This window comes from Cyprinus carpio, chromosome A20 (genome assembly GCF_018340385.1).
Source record: "Cyprinus carpio isolate SPL01 chromosome A20, ASM1834038v1, whole genome shotgun sequence".
Taxonomy (NCBI): Eukaryota; Metazoa; Chordata; class Actinopteri; order Cypriniformes; family Cyprinidae; genus Cyprinus; species Cyprinus carpio.
Window position 1 is genome coordinate 22,672,392 of NC_056591.1, and position 14,631 is coordinate 22,687,022.

The 14,631-nt window shown below is 37.5% G+C and overlaps 1 protein-coding gene across 2 annotated transcripts; it reads left to right on the top strand.

Annotated features, from left to right (window-relative positions):
- The first annotated feature begins 1,248 nt into the window (after nucleotides 1–1,248).
- Nucleotides 1,249–3,617, top strand: LOC109113522 (H2.0-like homeobox protein). Of its 2 annotated transcripts, XM_019126323.2 has the most exons (4): nucleotides 1,249–1,753; nucleotides 1,947–2,114; nucleotides 2,305–2,489; nucleotides 3,036–3,617. In XM_019126323.2, exons 1-4 carry the CDS (start codon nucleotides 1,372–1,374, stop codon nucleotides 3,342–3,344), a joined length of 1,044 nt encoding a protein of 347 aa, XP_018981868.1. In that variant the 5' UTR covers nucleotides 1,249–1,371; the 3' UTR covers nucleotides 3,345–3,617. The 2 variants fall into 2 exon arrangements, with proteins under 2 accessions (XP_018981868.1, XP_018981869.1); XM_019126324.2 differs by lacking the exon at nucleotides 1,947–2,114.
- The last annotated feature ends 11,014 nt before the right edge of the window (nucleotides 3,618–14,631 follow it).

The window sequence follows — 14,631 nt, forward strand, 5'->3', positions numbered from 1 at the left end:
ACATAACATAGCAATCAACATCTGTAATGCATTCTAGAAACTCTTTCGCACGCATACATATTTTATGTAAATATATGCAAGTTAATTATATTATATGCAATTGGAAAGTGTTGACAAACAACTATTATTTTATTTTATAATCGATCTGTTTTTGTTTTTCTGTGATAAACAGCGCACTATTTTTGGCCTAGTAATGTAAAGTCGTGCATATGGATGAAGTATCGCCTCGATGAAGTTAATTGTGTTTTCGTTTAAGGGGAGAATAGATTTCCTCTGTTTATTATAAGCATAAGGACGGATTTGCGTCACCGCGCGACTTGCGAGTTGAGATAAAGTTGCACAAATATTGAAAAAAGGAAGTGCTAACACTCATTATAAAGTTCCACCTCTCCGAGTCGGAGGAAACAAGGGTCCTCTGCTGTATCCTAAAATACTAAAGCATCTTCTATTTTTGGCCTTAATCTAGCAGGAATATCCGCTCATTTAGCCTGAATCAGAGCTCATCAAAAACAGGATGACCTGCATCGAGAAACTCCTGTTTCCTAACAGAACACACTTACAGGCGTCTGAATAAAGCCTAGTGATTGTGGATCGTTTTATTATCAGAGTTTGTTGTTTGCATATTTTTGGAAATTAGAAAACCGATCCGAAGCGCAGCGAATGCATGCAAAACCATGCTATTGTTTTTTATAATCACGAATGCATCATTTATATTACATCATCTTCTAAAATTATCATCTTAAATAATTATTTTCCAATTATCATAAACTGTGCACCATTAAAAAACTATTAATATACTAACTATATATATATATATATATATATATATATATAACTATTATGTGGGTCAGTCTTTCTAGTTCTGTATAATGCATCCTAGTAAAACTATAAATTCGCTAAAATTCCCCCCCAAAATTTTATTTGTGTAGGTTATTTATACATGGCTTATATTTAATAACTCGTGGAATAGCTAAATAAATGGGTTTCAATATGTTTTTTTTTTTTATATATCTAATTAAAATTGCAATTTGATTCATTGAAAATGAACACACTGAAAATAAACACTGAAGATGTTTATGGTTGTATCATCTGAACCCTCGCCATTTAATAAACGTGGTGATTTTTAAGAGTCGTCCTGGAAGTGCTCTTCGTGTTTGGGGCGTGTTGGACCGTTCTGTCAACTTCCATTGGCTCACAAAGAGCCAATCAATAACGGAACTCCTGCTTAGAGCTTTTTGGACTCCTGTCTGGAGTTTCATACTTGAGGAGAAACGCGAGAGAGGGCAACTCCTTAAACCTGATCGTCTGCTCGCACTCATTACATGTAGTTGTTGCGATTCTGTGTCGAGAATTTTTGGCTTGCCTGCCGGGATGTACACGACGGGACTCAATCCGTTTTACGCATCGAACTTTAGCCTTTGGACCGCGTACTGTTCGGGCGGTTTTGGGGTGGACAGCATGAAGAAGCCCTCGTTCTGCATCGCTGATATTCTGCACGTTGGAGATGCTGAGAACATCCCCGGTTCGTCTTCGCTTATGGCTCACATCGGGGCCCGGGGATCCCCGTTACGCCCGTCCCCAGTCACTCCAAGCGCGTCCGCGTATCACAGGCATGGAATACACTTCACATCCAGAGCCGTGATGAACGCGCAATCCGCGCCTCCGCTGTCGAGCAAAGACCTCAAGTTCGGGATTGATCGGATATTATCCACAGACTTCGAGCCGAAGGGAAAAGAATCTCCATCGTTGAGAGGTAAGACGTATTTTGGTGAATCACACACGGGGTTTTTCTGGTAAGCGTCACGTCACTCTAATGAAAAGAACGAAACTATTAGATTCATTCCGACGCGTCCAACCCAACGCGCGTATGGCCCTGTTCAGAAAAGCCAATACAAATTGAATTGGAACTTTAGCTGAATTGTTTGGTGTTTGTCGTTCTGTAACAGATTTCACATCGATTGTTAGTCCGAATCGGCAGTCAGCAGTCCATGTGTCTGCCAGCCCTTACTTCGCGTCCATAGACCCGACCATGAGCGAAACCTCCTCCATGATGGGTTCAATTAGCAATGCCGCCAGACAATCAGGGCAACATCAGTTTCAAGACACCTTCCCAGGTAGTGTAGACATCCCAATCGAGCCCTAAAGAGCAGGAGACGCTCCTTATTACTATCATTTTGCATGCGTGTGCAGTGGTTACTTTGCACATGCGACTGAATAGCATGCACCCCGGTCATACTGGATTCTCGGGTTCTGTTGCAGGTTCTGTTGTGTTTTAATGGCGTGTGTGTTGTTTGACTCAAACAGGGCCGTACGCGGTGCTTTCCAAAGACACAATGCCACAGACTTACAAGAGGAAAAGGTCGTGGTCCAGAGCAGTGTTCTCCAACCTCCAGCGGAAAGGCCTCGAGAAACGCTTCGAAATCCAGAAGTACGTCACGAAGCCGGACAGAAAACAGCTGGCTGCGATGCTGGGCCTCACCGATGCACAGGTGAGCGACTGATTATTAATGCAAATGAATGCATGAAACAAATAAAGGAAAGAGCCATCTGGAGCCTTAGCAGCTGGAGGCTCGTGCATTGCGACACACTCATTTTTTAGAGAAATGAAAGTCAATTATTAGCTACCAATTCTTGCAAATACAGGAGGGGTGCAGTTGTTTCGTTTCAAAACATCTTAATTTAGGGAATTGGGCAAGAGTTTCTGTCTTATTTAAAATCGGAAATAACACGACAGAGAGCAAGATGCGATAAGAGAATTTCAAAACTTTCCAGTCAAGTGTGGAAAGCTGTCTTGGTCATTTCAATTAATTGACAAACTTTTCGATTGAGTCTGTGTATGCATTTCTATATTTCACAGCTAAAAGTGCACTACATCTAACAATGCACGTTCATCTCTCATTGTCATCTCAAAACGGCGCGTGACAATACAAATGCATAAATGAATTTAAATAAAAATACATTTTATTTTAAAAACACGTATATAAAATTCTCTAGAATTGAAAAAAAAAATCTAAACGATGTTCCTTCTGTTTTAGGTCAAAGTTTGGTTCCAGAACCGGCGGATGAAGTGGCGGCATTCCAAAGAAGCGCAGGCGCAGAAGGACAAAGAGAAAGAGCAGACGGATAAATCCGCGACCGAGGCCGAGCCCAAAGAACGCGGGGACTCCGAATGCGAAAGCGAACCGAGCGAGTCCGAATTCGAGGACGGAGCGGAGGACAAAAGCGACGTGGACATTTCTGAACTCAACAAAGCCAGTGTGATTATTCCCGGAGCTCTGGCGGTCAGCACGCACGACACATGCAGCACAAACTCCACGACAGAACCGAGCGCAGTGAGCATCTGATGGACGTGAATGAAAGCGTCTCCCGGACAGAGACACAGAACAGAGCGCGCGCGCACACACACACGAGCCATCTTTTCTTTGTGAAACAGACCCTTCATGACCTTCATTGAGAGGGGAGAGCAGCGATCTGCCCGAAATGAACCACTCGACCTTCACATGACGATTTGGGACTTGAACGTTCATGAATTAAGACGTTGATAAACTTGACTGTATTATATTTGGTCTGTAAGTATTTGCACTGAAAATGTAAATAAACGTTTGTTACTAATATTACAAGTGGTGTATTTATGGAAATCAATGCACTTTAGCCTAAATTCAAAACGAATAAATTCATAAATACATTAAAGAAACAGCGGGTGCCTTTAATGTCAAATTAATTTCGTCACTTTTTCTGAATAACAATTAGGCTATAATAATATTGATTCTTATTTAAACTGTACATATTTCATATAAATGTTGAACTCTTGCAACACATTTCTCGCTAATAGTTGCCTGCATTTGTCGGTTGCATAATTCAGTAGTTCATGACATTTTCACAATTTTGCAGAAATAGATTATACATAAAAAAAGTCTAAACAAAAGTAACGCGTAAATCTCATAATGACGGGCAAGCTGTCGCACGGGTTTGAGTCTTTTTTCTCTCTCTCTCTTTAGCAGTAGTTAAAACATTAGTTCAAATCTATTGCAATTATTATTATTCACCAATTCAAATCATCATGGTGCTCATGTATTGATTATTCACTATATGTATTAGGTAAACAACTGAACACCATACAAATAATGATACGCATTAAAACAAGAAAATGATTTAAGTGAAAATGAAATGTTTTATATTATTTTACCTTTTTAGTTATGCGTTTCATAATTGTTTTAATTTAGATTTAATCCAGATATGTTGTTGGGATGGCCTTTCATTCTGGTAAAATAACATTCAATCACTTATTCTTTTTTTAAAAAAATAATTGTGAATAAACTACTGGTTTCCATTGTGCCATATACATTATGGCAACATCTCATTTGATAGTTTTTCTCTGTTTGTGGTCATTCCCATCATAAGGCTGTGATGGATGTTGAAATAGGCGTCTTTTGGCCTGTCGGACCTTTTAGAGTCAGGTTAATATAATTCTGCCAAGGCTTTTTCGCCCTGAAAAATGTGAGCTGGGTGAAATCTGGCGTCCAACAATAAACAGAGAGCGAAGAGCTTGGATTTATAGTTTGTATACCTTCGCTGGCTCCAGATATCAGCAACAGAGCGGATGAGTATGTTTTATGAATGTAAGTTCAGATCTGCGCATCAAAAACTACTCCATTTATGGACTCTGTCTGTCTAAACTACACTTCACATGCCATGTAATGAGGCGGAGTGTATAATGTCACGGCGAAACTATTCGAGGATTTAAACAATAATCCATCCAGAGATATTACAGCCTCATGATATTACTATTAGTGTATATTTAACATCTTCCAATGAGTTATTGCACATTCAAGTATTGCAAAAAAAGGAGTTTTCTCTGGTTTATTAAACCGCTGATAAAGAGACAAGCTGTTTACATGAGGCTGTGATAACAGGCAGTTTATGTAGTTTAATGAGTTCAGTTCATAAAGTGATAAGAGCAGCTACTGCGAGACGATCCAGATGAACATTCATGAAGAGCAGATTCATAACAGCGTTGCGTCAGAGCGCCACAAAGAAGCGTTCAAGTCTATAACCCCAAGCAGGGCTGCTAAGGGCATTAGTGTCTGTGAGAATAATTAGGATTTAAAAGACATTTATAAATCTGGAACATCCCAGCAGTTTGTCTGTCGCAAGAAGACGGCAAAATCACAGTGAATGAAGCCAGTGGTGTGGGTGTGAGCATGTGTGTGTGTGCGTTTGTGCATCTGAACTGTATAACTTTGTATGGCAACTGTGAAAATGTTACTTATAGATATACTTTTTTTTCAGCACGGATGCATTAAATTAATCAAAAGTGTCAGTAAAGACTTTTATATTTTTTTAAAAAGTTAAAATTTTTTTTTTAAAGGTTCTATTCTGTGAATCCTGAAAAATAAAATGTATCAGTTTCCACAAAAATATGAAGCGGCACAACTGCTTTGAACATTGATAATAATCAGAAATGTTTCTTGAGCAGCAAATCAGCATATTAGAATGATTTCTGAAGATCATGTGACACTGAAGACTGGAGTAATGATGCTGAAAATACAGCTGCGCATCACAGAAATAAATTATATTTTACAATATATTACAACAGACAACATCCATTTTAAATTGTAATAATATTTCTCAATTTTTATGTTATTTACTATATTTCTTCCTAAATAAACACAGCCTTGGTAAGAAAATTCTGTCCAAAACATATTATATATATATATATGCAGAAAATGTAACTGTATATAACAGAAAATGCCAGGACATTATCCATAAATTTTACAGACATTTCTGTTAAACATAAAACAAATTAAGTGCAATATTAAAAAAAAAAAACAATAAAAAAAAAACAGGTAAACCACCTGTATATATATAAAAACAACAACAACAAAACAATACAGAAGATGCTTTCATTTTAATGCAGCACATTGTGTCCTATTATATATATATAATGTGTAATTTTCCGTACAAATCTCCAGCATAAAAATTATTAACTAGATAAAATGAAAAAAAAATTGCTAGCATAAAAATTATTAACGAGGTAAAATGAAAAAAAAATTGTCACAATCTCCTCTAAAATACACAACTGCAAAACTCCTAGAACTTTAGTTTCAGGTTAAAGAAGGATCCAGGAAAAAAAAGAGGCCAGACACCAATGATATGTCATCAAACAACGCCATAAATAATATGAAATCTTAGTTCATATTGCCATAATAAAGTCATTTCAGAATGAATGTTAGTTCATCTTTGACCAACGCACGGAGACACGAAGCTCTCAGGAAAGCAGAGCTCTGAACATGAATGATTTCACCAAAGACCACCTGAAGCACCACGAGCTCTACTTTCCTTCATTCCGGAAAGAGGGATGACCTCTGGAGATCTCCGGTTTTTCCACTTAAGCCCACATATTGAATTCCACTTCAGGACATTCCCACTCGCCCTGCTTCACGCGCTCCTTTACACCCAAACCTCTTCCTCCGACCCACAGACGCTGCATTTACAGTTGCAGCTCAATCACTTTCCATGGAAAACGTTTATCTGTGAGCCGGCCTCATAATGCGCGCATAAATTGCCCGTCAATCTCAAATTCTCCTTTGCGAAGTTGTGAATTACGTTTGTATGCGCAAACATGCAATAACAATAACAGTGCAAAAGCTTAACATAATACTGCAGCGTTTGATTTGTGAACTGTCTTCAGAGCTTTTATGATCACTAGGAGAAATCCCATCTGGCCCAGGATTTAAAGTCCGCCGTTTCTTCACTATTTAAAGAGCGAGCCGAACGTCCCTCTGACCTCGACGCAGAGCAGCTCGCAGGCCGAGACGTTTTGAGTAAGGAGCTGCTTCAAATAAATTAGGGCCCTGTGTGTTTTTGCTTCCAAACACATTTGCAGAAGGATTAATGGGACTGATTCGGATCTCCGCGGGACGAGAGCGATTCGCTGATTAGCTGCTGTAGAGTTTCACTCTCCAGAAGGGTTTAGGCCTGTAATGTAAGCCAGCCCATCAATGAATCAAGTTTGAACAATTGAGCTTTTTCCAACACTGAATCAGGAAGCATTACCTTCCCAAATAAAGTGGACGTTAAAAACAAATAAGTATTAGTTAAATTCTCATGAATTACTCTTTATATGTAAATTATAATAAACATAATTAAAATAAAAATTATATATTGTGTATAGTAATTATTTTATATTTCTAATATATATATTAATAATAATATATAAAATGGTATAATATATAAAATATGTAAGATATGTCAAATTAATATATAAAATCTTTTGATAGTTTAAAATTAAACTTAAAATTATAATTTCATTAAAATGATATATAATTAAAATTATATATATATAATTAAAATGATAAAAAAAATTATATCTCATAATTTTAAATATTAATTTATATATTATTTTTTATTTTATATATACATATATAATGTATATATATTTATAAACATTAAATATAACATTTACATACTTTTGAATTTTATGTGTGTGTATACACACACACACACACACCCAAAAATATGTAAATGTTATATATATTTAATGTTTATAAAATTAGTATATAATAATATAAAAATTAGAATTTTTATAAAATATATATGTATGCACACGAAAATATGTAAAATTTAATATGTAAAATCAAAAAAAATATATAAAATATTCATATAATTAAGTTTATATATAATAAAAAATTTACAATAATAATAAATAAAGAATATATATTACATACAATTATATTTTTATATATTAAATGTATAAATTGTAAGTAAATGTCAAGAAGCATTATGTATAAAATATGAAATATATATATATATATATATATATATATATATATATATATATATATATTATATATATAATATATATATATATATATATATATATTATATAAAATGCTATCATAATACATTTTATATAGCATCATTACTTAACTTTTCTTCTAAGAATATTCTCCAGAAGTTGCACTGAGGTGGTACTATATGTGTTTTATTTGGTTCAGTGAGCGCTGGTGAAACATTAGACCGTTGTCCTGTGCTCTGTCTGATTTATGAGGTAAAGCACCAGTCTGCTCTCACAAACCTCTGACGAACAGCTTCTACCTACTACAGAACATACAACACTGCTGCCTGTAATTTAACATCACGTCGTAATGATTCAATAACCATTTCAGTGGAATAACACTGCTGAATGCATTTATCAACGCCTTTGCTGGTCCCGTGAAGGGAATGTGTTGTTTTTATAAAATTAGGACTAGAATTACGAGCGTTTTAGATGCTTAACTTCACTTTACTAGAAACACATCAACTGTTAAATAAATACAGAGCAAATGAATATTGTTCATAATGTGTTAAAACCACAAATGAGGGCAGAGGACGCTTCTGAGATTGTGGCACTAATTTCGCAGTAATTAATTTAAAAGTTTGAGGTGGTGTGAGTGCAGACGGAGAAAGCAAACCCTTCACCTTAAGAGAAACGTATTATTATTCAGTTTAGGACTTGACAGACTGTGGCAGGACTTTGGACAGCGGCCCAACTCTGCTTTTCTAGTTAAGTCACGGTTTACACTCAATTATAATTACTTAGCTGTCATTCAAAGAAAGCTAAACTTTCAGCCCTTTTTACCTCCGTAGTGTGACACATTTCAGTGAGAATCTGGGGTTAAGTCTCATCTTTTGAGGAGCTTTGGTTCCAGAAGCTTTACTTTCACTGTTCCTCAGCGGAGGAATGATCTTCACAAACCTCTAGAACATCTCACATCTTCTGGGGAACACTTATATATATGTTCTTCTCTCAATCATCATATGTTCAGATCATTTAAATCTCATCGTACTAAGACATATTAATGACCGATATAGAAAGACGACTGATGTTTACCTGATTTTATGTAAGTATCTGCTGTACTGCTATAAAGATGTCACTGATTTACATCACAAGTATCAGAATTTCATTATGTTCTGTCCATATAAATATCATCATCTTCACCAAATTGCTTGTTTTTGCTCAATTTGAGTCTCTGAATAAAATTGAGCTGTTTCTCCTCCATATTCTCACTGTATCAGACTATATGAGCCATTAAAGCCTAATGTATCAAAATACAAAACACATATGCAAACTTTTTTTTTTTTTTAATTTTTAAAAATATTTTGTCTAAAAGCACAAGAAAAAACTAGATTTTTCAACCTATTATTTCATACGTGGAAAAAAAAAAGTGTGTTGATTTCAGATGAATAAATTGCCACATCATTATGCTTTAACCTTCTCATTTGTCTGCAAATGACTAAAAATCTTTGCTTTTACACGTTTCCTGCATTAAAGTGTTAAAGTTTTCAGTGTTTCGCATGTTCACGGCCCTGAAAACCGATCTGGGTACACGGGAGCTGTTGCCACATTTCCAAAAAGCTACATTATCAAGCGATTTTCTAACATGCTCGCAGTTTCCAGGCAACTTGGCTTTGCTTTTCCACAAACCAAAAGCGTTTGCCAGCCAGCTGGGAGAGGGTGAGGAAAAGAGAAAGAACGAAAAAAAGAGAGTCTAAGAGGCATCTAAAGTTAAATTTAAAGATGTGTTTCTTTTGGACGCTCGTCTGCGCAGCTATAAACCAAGGGAGACATTTTCATACTCGACATTTTTCATGGTTTCGCTCTGAGTTTCCTCCCTTCCTCTCGCTCCACCTTGGCTCTGGTTACGTGCTGCCACACTGGCTGCAGACCACAGGCGACGGGGCATCATCGCCTCGTGAAAAACCCATGCCAAACCCCCGCCCACCCCCTTTGGACGGGGCCCGGTTGTCCTTGGCCGGCTCTTGGACTCAGGGGCCGATCCTTAGAGACTTTACCACTTGGGCTCGCACTACTGAAGAAGGCTTTCGACACCCGCGTGATTTTAAAGTAATGCCTTGTGCGCGCACTTAAGTCCAATCACAGACTGTTATTGGTACTAATGTGAAGACTCCCAAGGCCGTTGAACATGGCAATAAACGTGGATGGTGCACGGCCGGGAGGTTTCTGCCAACTCTGTGGCACGTTTCGCTCCTGGTTTGTTATTAATTAGCGTTAAGCGCTCCTCTGTCGGAGATTTATCATGCGTCCCATCTGCGGATTTAAAGACGTTTACACTGGTGATTACAACCAAGTTCAGCCAGACTGCAATGATATAAAAAAAACAAAGATGGAAAAGCAAATTACTGTCATCAAAGGTGAAACAAAGAGGATATTTAGCTGGGTTTCTATAATCGTGACGCCAGTGGCTTTTGGATTTATGGTGCTTTTCAAGTTAATGGTTTCAGTCCATGAATGTACGCATGAAAGTCCGTCACACAACTCGATGAAGGGTCATTATTTAATTAATCAAACGTGAGCATCAGACCACAGTTCTGTTTCAACTCTATAAGCCAACATGAATCAGTTCAATCAAATTGTATGTAAAATTAATCTCACAATATCAAGAACACATCCATGTCGCAGTTTACACATAAATCTAAATAAATAAATACAATTTCTGCATGTTAAACAATGGAGCATTATGATGTTTAACAGTATATATAATTATACTTTATATTACATATATGTAATTTAATTTAATTTAATACATTTAATAATAATAATAGTATATAATTATAATATATATATATATATATATATATATATATATATATATAATTATTAAATGTATTTCCTTTTTATTAAAAAAAAAATTAAGGTTTATTTTTCATAAGATTCACCCTTTAACTGCACAAGTAAATGTGTTTACTCAATATCAGAGGATCTGATGAGGGTTTTATTTTTGTCCTTTGTTTTTAACTCCTTCCCTGAATTAAACCTATCTGTTTTTTCACATCCTCAATACCAATTTATCAGCACACGCAAAGGAACAAGGATGATGATGATCTGGACAAATACAAAAACAACAAAACTACAAAGCTTTAATGAGCATTTATTTATGGCTTGGTACTGTAAGTTAAGCAGCTCTTATTATTACATGCAATATATTAAAGTTAATGGTGTGATCAAACCTCTAACACCAAGTATTATAGTTCAGAATGTGAAAAAACACCTTTGCAGCCTCTTAGAAATGACCCAGAACACCCTAGCAACACCTTAGCATCCAAACACCTTTGCAGCCACCTAGCAACCACCCAAAACAGAACAGCTTTGCAGCCACCTAGCAACCACCCAAAACAGAACAGCTTTGCAGCTGCCTAGCAACCACCCAAAACAGAACAGCTTTGCAGCCACCTAACAACCACCCCAAAACAGAAAAACTTTGCAGTCACCTAGCAACCACCCAAAACAGAACAGCTTTGCAGCTGCCTAGCAACCACCCAAAACAGAACAGCTTTGCAGCCACCTAACAACCACCCCAAAACAGAACAACTTTGCAGCCACCTAGCAACCACCCCAAAACAGAAAAGCTTTGCAGTCACTTAGCAACCATCCATAACACCCTAGCTAGCAATTACCTAGACCACCTTAGCAACCAAACCTGAGCTGTTGAAAACCAGAGTTGGGTCATGCTTTGATCTCGCCGCCATGCGGTCACATGGTTCATGGAGCTTAATGGTTCCAAACAACTCCGCACTGTCAATCTGTTTGAATGGGTTTAAGCAGACAGACAGCAATTTCACTATATTTGAAGCAATTTCTGGTAAATATTGACGCATAATGTCAAGAGCATAGAATTCAGTGTACAGTATGTGCCGAGTAAGAACATATAAGGTAGCCGAAAATTTTTAAAACATAAGAGCACAGTTCAGTTGAATGATAATGTTTACCATCTTCAACTTTATGTTGTTATACTGTTTTGTGTTCAACTGCTTCTCCCATTTGCTCTTTTTACATTGACTATCACTCTATATAGACCCACCCAGAACACCCTAACAACACCTAAGCAACGAAATACAGCCACCTAACAATGACCTAGACCACCTTTGCAGCCACCTAGCAACCATCCATAACACCATAGCAACACCTTAGCAACCAACCAGAACACGTTTGCAACCACCTGGCAAACACCATAGCAACACCATAGCAACCAAACACCTTTGCTGCCACTTAGAAACAACCCAGATCAACATATCAACACCTTAGCAACCACCCAGAACACCATAACAACACCTTAGCAACCACCTAGCAATGACCTAGACCACCCTAGCAACCACCCTAAAGAGAACACCTTTACAGCCACATGGCAACAACCCAGAACACATTTGCAGCCACCTAGCAACCACCCCAAACACCGTACTAACACCTTAGCAACCAGACACCTTTGCAGCCAATTAGAAATTAATCAGTTCATCATAACAACACCTTAGCAACCATCCAGAACACCCTAGCAACATATTAGCAACCAAACACCTTTGTATCCACCTAGCAATGTCATAGATCACCCTTGAAACACCTTAGCGACCAACCAGAACACTCTAACAACATACTAGCAACATATTACTAACCAAGCATCTTTGCAGCCAACTAGCAACACCCTAGACCTAGCAACCTTTTTATGTAGCCTACACTGCAGTTTTAGTACACTGAAAAAAAAAATTCACTAGTTAATTTAGTAAATCTCACAATTACAAAGAAATTGCAGGAAACACATTGAATTAAATGTGAAATTTTGTAGTAATTGTATTTTCTTGCAAAACATGCTCCAATCATTTTTGTTTTATTTACAACTTTGAAAAATTATTGTTTAGTGTACATTGATGACACAAACTGTGTTTTATTTAAATAAACTCTTCTTCTATCTGTTCAGCAGTGAAGCTGATAAAAAACCTCTTAGTTTCAAACTAAACAGAAACCCAGCCATGTTTTGGGTTCAAAAGCAAACACGCAACACATCTGTGATGTGATTTTGATTTGTTTAGAAAGACGCTGCTTAAAATCAGTGTGATGGCGCTGTAGTGTTGAAGGACCACCCTGAGCTCCTCCACTGTCTTTAACAGGGTCATTTTTCATGAGCGTAATGATAATGAGCTCATTATCTGACGACTGTGAGGAGGAGAGAGACAGATGTGTGTGTGTGTGTTTGTGTGTGTTTGATCGCTCAGCTTGTTAAAGGCAGAGAAAGACAAACACAACACCAGTTCAGTTTGTCTTGTTTGTGTTCCAAAGCAAACAGTGCCGATTAGAGGAGAGAAATGAGATAAAGGAAAGTAAGAGACGTGACTCACTCCAGCAGCTGCTGCTTTACTGAAACACGATCCACTGAATCAACACACTGCACTTCTGATTCACTGTAAATGACTCCACATAAAAGAAGCAGCTCAAACATCATGATAAGAGGATTGGCCACGGCAGGCCATGTTTGCATAGACTGAATCGGGGACATTCAATTCAATTTACAAGAAGTCCGGTCTCTAAACATCCTTCCCAGCAAAGCTCAGTTTCACGAGCCAATATGACGTGTGGCGATGAAAGAAAATAAGCAATGTGCATTTCAGGATAATTACAGGGCATTCATTGCAGGGATATTGTCATCAACCAAAAAAATAAACGTTTCACTAATTTCCAAGGCAAAAAACAAAAAAACTAAATAGCAATAAAATAACGAAACAAAATAAATAAAATATAACTAAAACAAACTAAAACTAATGAACATTAATAAATTATATTGACATTACAACTAATAAAAATGATCAATTAAAAAATGGTTGCTAAGGTGTTGCTAGGTGTGTTCTAGGTAGTTGCAAAGTGTTCTGGTTGGTTGCTAATGTGTTGCTATGATGTTCTAAGTTGTTACTAGGTCGCTGCAAAGGTTTTCTGGTCAGTTGCTAGGGTGGTCTAGATTGTTGCAAAGGTGTTCTGGTCAGTTGCTAGGGTGGTCTAGGTCATTGCTAGGTGACTGCAAAGGTGTTCTTGTTTGTTTGCTAGGCTGGTCTAGATTGTTGCAAAGGTGTTCTGGTCAGTTGCTAAGGTGTTGCTAGGGTGGTCTAGGTCATTGCTAGGTAGATGTAAATGTGTTCTGGTTAGTTTGTAAGGTGTTGCTAGGGATTTCTAAGTTGTTACCAGGTGGCTGCAAAGGTGTTCTTGTTGGTTGCTAAGGTGTTGCTAGGGAGTTCTAGGTTGTTACTAGGTGGCTGCAAAGGTGTTCTTGTTTTTTGCTAGAGTGGTCTAGGTTGTTGCAAAGGTTTTTTGGTCAGTTGCTAAGGTGTTGCTAGGGTGGTCTAGGTAGTTGCAAAGTGTTCTGGTTGGTTGCTAATGTGTTGCTATGATGTTCTAAGTTGTTACTAGGTCGCTGCAAAGGTTTTCTGGTCAGTTGCTAGGGTGGTCTAGGTCATTGCTAGGTGACTGCAAAGGTGTTCTTGTTTTTTGCTAGAGTGGTCTAGGTTGTTGCAAAGGTTTTTTGGTCAGTTGCTAAGGTGTTGCTAGGGTGGTCTAGGTCATTGCTAGGTAGATGCAAATGTGTTCTGGTTGGTTTGTAAGGTGTTGCTAGGGAGTTCTAAGTTGTTACTAGGTGGCTGCAAAGGTGTTCTGGTCAGTTGCTAAGGTGTTGCTAGGGTGGTCTAGGTCATTGCTAGGTAGATGCAAATGTGTTCTGGTTAGTTTGTAAGGTGTTGCTAGGGAGTTCTAAGTTGTTACTAGGTGGCTGCAAAGGTGTTCTGGTTGGTTTGTAAGGTGTTGCTAGGGATTTCTAA